This window comes from Betta splendens, chromosome 19 (genome assembly GCF_900634795.4).
Source record: "Betta splendens chromosome 19, fBetSpl5.4, whole genome shotgun sequence".
In the NCBI taxonomy this organism is placed as follows: Eukaryota; Metazoa; Chordata; class Actinopteri; order Anabantiformes; family Osphronemidae; genus Betta; species Betta splendens.
In genome coordinates, this window is record NC_040898.2 from 9,080,969 (window position 1) to 9,088,591 (window position 7,623).

A 7,623-nucleotide genomic window follows, 5' to 3' on the forward strand; every position below is an offset into this window, starting at 1 on the left:
TCCCCAGTGTTTGGTGTTTGATTTAAAGACACTCAGACTCTTATGATAGACCCGAACTTTATTTACATGCTGCAGTATGAGAAGCCATGACCACCGAATGCTGCCGTTCTCACTGTCATGACTGTGGTTGTCAACAGAAGACAGGACACATGGCTTTATTGTATGCCTAAATCCCTACATGCTTTAATTACTGGACTACCAAGCATTAAGTGGAAAATTCATCATTCAACATCTACTGACCTAGCCGCACAATAATCAGAGAGAGAATGAGCAGATTCATTAAATTATCAGAATATGATTAAATCACTGAGCAAATAGAAAATGTATGATATAGTAAGAAAAAAGCTGTAAAATATTATAGTTTACAATAATTATTCACATTCAAAGGCTTTACATCTCAATACATACACAACATGGCCCCTGAACATGACTTCAATCCAAATATGATTCATATATTAGAATTTAAATAACACAGAATGAACTAGAGGCTAAACAATAGCCATCAAATAACCTTATACAAGAATAAAAATACAAAAACTGTATCCTAATATCATTGCATTACTTGCTTCAGATTTTAATAATACATCATCTGTACATCACAGTTCTAGTCAGTTACAAGCCAGGTAGAGTTTTCCATACACAATGTAACCGACTGCCATCGACTTGATTCAGACATTTTTTTTCTAACTAAAGGAAAACACTTCTTTAGTGCTTTCTTAACTTTATAGACAGATACAGCAATTTCATCTTCGGTTATTTGGATCAAATAGACATCCTTTAACTGACATCCAACCACGTGGAGCCCCGGGCCCCAGGGCCCGAGGGTGCTATTCACTCCAGTCACACTGCGCACACAGACTCAGCTGAAGGAAGAGGACCTTTGGGAAGGACCTTAAGGTAATATGTCAAAAATTTAAAGCATTATGAGAATACATATTGCTAAAACAAGAGCACAAGTTGACTCGCTTTAATTTCTATTGGGCCAAACGTGAGAAGGAAAACAAAATAAATGCACCAAGGAGCCCAGTGAGGCAGTTCTGCCATTTTGTTCAGGGACAACAGCTTTACTGTGATTGCTTTTGAAATGATAGTATATGTATGTATGTACGTCCGTTGATAGTTTTCTGTTCAGCATGGGGTGGTCAGCACATGAAATTTTGTTTTCAATAGGAAGTACTGTAGATGAGCAGACTATCCCAACAAAAATGAAACTGAATTCACACCACAAAGAAATAGCCAGTGAATGGTACAGAACAGCCGAATCATCCAATAATATTTGCCAATGCAGTCAAAAATACCCACCTTTAAGCTTGAACAAACTACATTTCCAGTGCCCTAGGAAAGAGAAGCAGACAAGGCTGAGCTACAAAACTGGCCATGCAGGAAAGTTATGAGTAGGAAGTACAAGCTAGTGGCATGTTTACCCTTCCCCTGTCAGTGATACCTCCTCAGTAACAGCTGTGGAGGGCTCACACTTATACAGAGACTGATTCAGACCCATCTCTCACTGCAGAGCAGCACTCTGCTTGTTACATAGAGACCTCTTTTGGACTGCAATAACTAAGTATCAAGAGACTAAAAAAGTTAAATACAGTGGGAAGAAATGGGCTCTGACAAAAAAATAATATATATATAGGATTTGCGTTTGGTTAACGCTCAAGACTAAGTCATCTTACAGTATCTGTTACAGCTATGTTGTAAATGCATTAGAAATGGGACCTGACTATAGCTCGCATGTACAATGTAGGATTAGGATATGGTTTAACTAAGATATCAGGATAGGCTGTCATTCACAAAAGCTAGATTTTGTGTTATGGTATCACTGTAGCAGGAAACCAGTCCTTGCACTTGAGATAGTCCTAGCGGTACCCAGGTTTGTGTCAATCTACAGGCCAAGCTTGCCCTTCTTATCCCCCTGCTGAATGTACAAAAAGCAAATGTGCATGGTGGCAGTCTTATCATCCGTACATGGGAAAATGCGATAGAAGCCTCACAGAGAGCACAAAGAACAAGCAAAGCAACCCTGAATCCAAAGTTGTATTTTTCCCATGGTTCTACTCAGGAAAACAAACAAGGTCTAGATGCCAGCGTCTCTAAGAGTTTGTTTACATTGCGATGGTGAAGGGCACTAAAAAGGGTGTTACTCTGCTCAGTGATTGGCCTCAGAGCTAAAAAGGTGTGGCCACAGGAGAAAATGTGCTCCTATAGCCCAGGGTTTTGGTGCCTTTGATAGATCTTTCTCCACACTTCCTGGATCTTCTTGCACCACCTGTCAGCATTTCCGCTGGGGTCCATCAAATAGTATGTTCGGTTAGGCTGCAAACATCACAGCAAGAGAAGACATATTTAGTAAAGTGAACAGAATATAATTAGAAATTCCAAAAATTAGGCAAGTATCAACACGCTGATCAAGATAAACATTTTAGATAAACAAATATGAAATGCACCGTGTGAACAAAGAAGGTTTTGAAGTTCTTGGCCTCAGGGCGTAGCTCAAGGGACCATGGAATCTCCCCTTTCAGAACCTTGTTGACAGGATCCACGTAGTACAGGTGTGGTCCCTCAGTAAGAAGCAGCTGTCTCCGCCGAGCAAACAGACCCTGCAATGGAATGCCACACATCTTTACATGCAAGCTCACCGACAGAGGGTGCTGTTACACAAACTACACTTCCTACACCACTAGTGGCAATGATCCTTTACTTCCCATTTGCTGGCAATAAGTTATACCATGAACAAACCTTTATCGGGAAGAATACACCTAGTAGTCCAGATATCAGACAACATTTTACATGTATACAACAGAAAGTTGTTTGAATTGAATGCACTAAAATATACACACCTTTCGTTTATCTACTGGACCCATTTTTAAGATCAGGTTATTCTCCACAAACTGGTGCCTGTGTAAATAAGAAATAAAAGCTTAATGTCAATTCCCTTGTCTCACTTAAAAAAGACCCGAAGACTAGTCTTCCGTGGTCTTACCAGGGGTTTCCAGTAGTTTGTTTGTTCAGCAATAGCTGCTTCTCCTCTTCAGTGAACTGCAGGTCCAGCTCAAAAGAGTTGTTATCCAAATCATGGATGTACTGTTCAATGTTGCTACTGGACCTCTGTGGGGGAGTAGAGTCATGTGGCGATAAGGAGTGTGATGAGCTGGACTGGGCCACCTGCATGTTACTGAACTGGCTCAGGAGGTCGTCGTACTGTTACAAATGAGATAAGAGGGTGAAAATCACACTCACAAAAGCAAATAATGGACATAAAATCATCATTGTAAAAGTCAGAAAATCTGTTACATTTCCATAACAGTCCTCATCATCCTCAGACATGGCTGGGAGGTAAGGTGTGAGCTTGGGGGGTGTCTGTAGGTGTAGGTCACTCCAGGAGATGGTGTTGAAGAAAGGATGTTGCTTCAAAGGGTCATACCCTCCCATTTCTTCACACCCAATTCTTTTGGAAGGGTCCAGTGACTGCAAGGAAAAAATAAAAACAGGTATGTTTTGATATAACTAAAGACTAGCCCTGCAAAAATCCAATACAAGCACACATCACCACAAGAGCCACAGTACTTTCTAAAAATAACAAAATTTAATCCTATATAAATTCTGCTAAACAATGACCTACCAGAAGCTGTCTGACAAGATCCTTGGCTTTGGGGAAGAATTTCTCTGGGAATTCATACTCCAGTTTTATGATCTTCTGGAATATTAGGTACTCGTTTCTACATCACAAGAAGTACAATAAAAGGCGGTTAAATTGCAAGTGAAATAGATTATAATACATTGAGATAACCAAACTTACTTTGCCACAGTTATATTAAAGAAAAAGACTAAAATAGCAAATCAATGTGATGGGTCAAGCCTTGTGCACAACTTCATGAAAATAAGCCCTCCTTTCTTCTGTTCTTACCCAGCTCTGAATGGTGGTAAACCAGCCACCAGCTGATAGATAATACATCCCAAGGCCCAAAGGTCAGAGCTAAAGACAAAATAAACACAAATAAATGTTTTTGCTTCTTATGTGACACAGGCTATCTGATGAAACGATCAATGATTAGTCGATTCAGGTGATGCATGACAGCTAAACCTTCTTACCTCTTGCAGGCTGACTTTTCTGTTAGCAACTCTGGAGACACATACTGCGCTGTTCCCACAAAGGAGTTTGCTCTCGCTGCCAAACAAAGCAAATAAATAGTAAGATTTTCATGAATAACCATACAGCTTGTTACATGCTCTGTGCTGAAAGGTTCAAGTAAGAGTCAGATCTGTAGTTTTACCTTGTTTACTGTCTGCCGATAACTGTTTTGCTGTGCCAAAATCTGTTATCTGAATGTGCATCTCTTCACTCAAGAGAATATTCTCTGGTTTCAGGTCTCTGAAAATAAAAAAATAGGTTGTAAATATCCATATTTTTATATATATATATATATATATATATATATATATATATATATATATATATATATATGCACGTATAGATACTGACTTACAGAAAGATGCAGAAGGAAATAAATGCCATTACAAAAACAAACACATGTCTCACCTGTGTATTATCCCCTTATTGTGTAAGTATTCTAGGGCACAAACTATTTCAGCAGAGTAGAATCTAGTACAGGTCTCATCAAATGAACCAATTTTGCGAATGTATTTCAAGAGCTCTCCATTCTTAGCGTAGCTCAGACCAAAATCTATAAGGAACTTGTTAAGGATCACTGTGATTCTTTCAGATGTTTTAACAACCATTTCAGAATTGTTTAAAGGCAAAAGGTTACAAACCAACTCATTTCATTAATGTACAGCACACTGGCATTTTGACCTCAAAAGGATACACAACTTCTCATCATCTTGAAATGTGAAGTAGAGCTTGACAAAAAACGGATGATCTAGATTTGACATCAAATCCCTTTCTCTTTTGACGTACTGGGCTTTGTTCTCCTTCATAATATGTCGCTTCTCTAAAATCTTAACTGAAGAAGAGAAAAGACAATGTAAGAAAACAGTAATAAATGCTCAAAGTATAAATCACTACACCCCACAAAAGTTTTGGTTACTCACTTGCATATTCTTTGCTTGTTACCTGCTCTCTGGCCAGTACAACCTTTAGATAAAAACATAACATGGCTTGTTACTTTCTTTTTAGACTTATGTAAAACTAGTTAATCCTCCCACCTGCAAATGAATTGAGGATGAGTCATCCAAGTACATTAATCAAAGGAATGCTAACATGTGGCAACAACTACCCCAGTACAATGTAACAGAATGTGAGCTACATACTGTTGAAAAGGAGCCTTCTCCCAGTATTTTGCCAAATTTGAAGTCCTCTGGCTTTTTCTTGCGCGGCTGCGGTGCCTGGGCAGCTGGCTGTGTGCGGAGGTCTGAGACATGGCTGCTGACAGAGGCCTCTGGGGCTGAGCCCTCCATGCTAGGACAGTGGCTACTGCTTGCGCCTGGGATAGCAAGTGGCGAGCAGGAGTCAGGGTGGTTTCTTACCATTGATGGATGCGAGCAGGAACAGATGACAAGGTTGGGCTTAATGGGCACAACATCATACTGTAATGAGAGGACACGCAGAGAATATACTTAGTAAGAGCAAAACTGTGACTGTTCTGCTTTAAAAACACAAATCATTCATACAGTTCTTCAATAAGGGGACTGTGAAACTTATTTTGCTGGGGATAAATGAGAATCTAATCACAGAAACACTAACTGAAGCCTGCTTCAAAGACCGAGGGTGGCAGGTCACTTACAAGTAATGTGTTACATTCAGTTGTGCAACACAGTGTATGGTGGGAGTACAAGGTAGCACAAACGAGCAACTACACATCTATTACAAAACATGTGTTGAGATCAAATGTTATACATAATAATAATTTACATACATAATATACATTGTCAAGACAGTCCACATGAGGAGCAAAGTCTGAAAACGACAAGGCCACAGTTATAAAAACTGTCAAAGTTAAGGTTTTCATGTGACAGCTGTAATTTCTACAGCGGCTGCACCCAGCTCACCTAAGCTGTATGTAAATAGTAAAATTGACATTACAGTCAACGCACACAAACACAGGGAGAAACTCAGCAAATGACTGCTGAGCCCTCGAACACATCACAACGTTACAGTCACAGTAACGTGTTGTGCTTTTACACGCACCGTTTGCTGTGCGTAACGTCAGTTATTTTTAACACTCCGGCTGTATAGTCGGTGCTAATGGTTTTCATTTTACAACAGCGTTGACGTTAGTTAGTTAGTAATCTTGGCCTAGCTTCTTCTCATTCAAAACCAAGGTGTGGCCCTTTAGCTGTTCTATCCGGAGCTGACTCTATGGTGGCCAACTGGGCTTATAACGAGCTACTGGCCCTTTACTCCTTGGTCAACCGTGTAATGGTTGACAGAGGACGTTAGCTATCGTTTTCGATAACCTAAGCATGAGTCTGAAGTGACAACAGGCCTGAGCGAACTTTCTTTGCTAACTAACGCCTGCTAGCACGCTAACGTTAGTTAGCTAGCTTTGGTGCCTTGTCAAATAATGCCGGCCGTCGATGACAGCGAGTTATAAACTTAATGCTAACAGGCAGCCAATTAGCTAACGTTAGCAGGCTAGGTAGCACATAAGTAACTTCAAAACCTTGTGCAGTTTTCAGGTGATGCCACGTAGTCGTGTTAAGTGTCAGTACACTGAAGTCAATGTTAGAATTTCGACATCAATGGGTTGGCAATCAAAGTTAACGACGTTAACCCAAGAAAGCTGTCTTCTAACCCAATGGTGTAACGCATTGAAGCTAAACTTAGCTTGTTAGCAAGAAATAGCAGCATCGTTTAAAAGCGCGAACCTTCTTAGCTAACATTAGTCAAGCGTTACCAACCTCGGGAAAACGATGATACGTTATATTAAACTAGTAGCACGCGACAGTAATACTGGGTATCTTTAGGAACATATAATTGTGAACTAAACCAGGCGATGGTCAGCTCAAATTAACGAAGCCAGCGTTAGATGTTGTGTTAGCATACGGTAGCCAGCTAACATCCCTAGCTAGTGAGTCGTAACGTTAAACCATGTTTGCGGCTAGCACCGCTCTTCAAATGAAGGCCCGACATAACTATTTGTTGTCAAATAGCCGCCAGACTGTACAATCTGAGCACCGGCCTCGAATTGGTATTCACACTAACGTAACAAAACTCACCAGCTGACTTGTAGCTTTTGCCATGGGAGTTTACCACGAGTATTTATTTGGAATAAAATAATTAGAGAAGCTCCAGTAATGGCTGCCTCTGCGCCTTCATTTTCGAGCTGTGACGTCGTTCCACAACAATGTTACCGCAGGACAGCAGAGGAGAGTCCCGCTGTGTCCGCCCCCTCGCCACATTTACAGCCCACTGAACTCCGTCGAACCGACTGCACCGTGTTAGCGTATTCAAATGCAACAGTAGACATGACCTACAAACTCTTTTTTTTTTTTTTTTACAAGTGTTTGAACTCGTTACAACGCAGTCACAGCAACGTAGATCTACAGGTTCTTCATATTGTTTTGCTTCACTTTTGCGTGCAACTACTCTGAATCCACAAGTCCCATCATCTCCTCATTCTTTAGACTACATGAATCCCAGCACGCGCCTTGAATCCACTG

The 7,623-nt window shown here is 40.5% G+C and overlaps 1 protein-coding gene across 2 annotated transcripts; it reads right to left on the reverse strand.

Annotated features, from left to right (window-relative positions):
* Positions 1–40: 40 nt before the first annotated feature.
* pdpk1b (3-phosphoinositide dependent protein kinase 1b) lies at positions 41–7,442 on the reverse strand. Of its 2 annotated transcripts, none has more exons than XM_029134077.3 (14): positions 7,180–7,442; positions 5,272–5,547; positions 5,053–5,095; positions 4,827–4,964; positions 4,541–4,685; positions 4,275–4,372; positions 4,093–4,168; positions 3,908–3,976; positions 3,623–3,719; positions 3,295–3,468; positions 2,984–3,201; positions 2,841–2,898; positions 2,448–2,600; positions 41–2,316 (listed from the first exon to the last, which is right to left on the reverse strand). In XM_029134077.3, the coding sequence occupies exons 1-14, from the start codon at positions 7,201–7,203 to the stop codon at positions 2,203–2,205; spliced, it is 1,683 nt and encodes a 560-aa protein (XP_028989910.1). In that variant the 5' UTR covers positions 7,204–7,442; the 3' UTR covers positions 41–2,202. The 2 variants fall into 2 exon arrangements, with proteins under 2 accessions (XP_028989910.1, XP_040924332.1); XM_041068398.2 differs by lacking the exon at positions 7,180–7,442 and adding an exon at positions 6,862–6,997.
* Between the last annotated feature and the right edge of the window lie 181 nt (positions 7,443–7,623).

What these genes read in the sequence shown, in the direction of transcription:
- pdpk1b (XM_029134077.3), bottom strand. Translation starts at nt 7,203, where the DNA reads ATGGCAAAAGCTACAAGTCAGCTG. An exon ending in TTACCACCATTCAGAGCTGG is followed by an intron (nt 3,720 to 3,907) that starts GTAAGAACAGAA and finishes CTTGTGATGTAG; the next exon opens with AAACGAGTACCTAATATTCC. An exon ending in CAAACTACTGGAAACCCCTG is followed by an intron (nt 2,899 to 2,983) that starts GTAAGACCACGG and finishes TTATTTACACAG; the next exon opens with GCACCAGTTTGTGGAGAATA.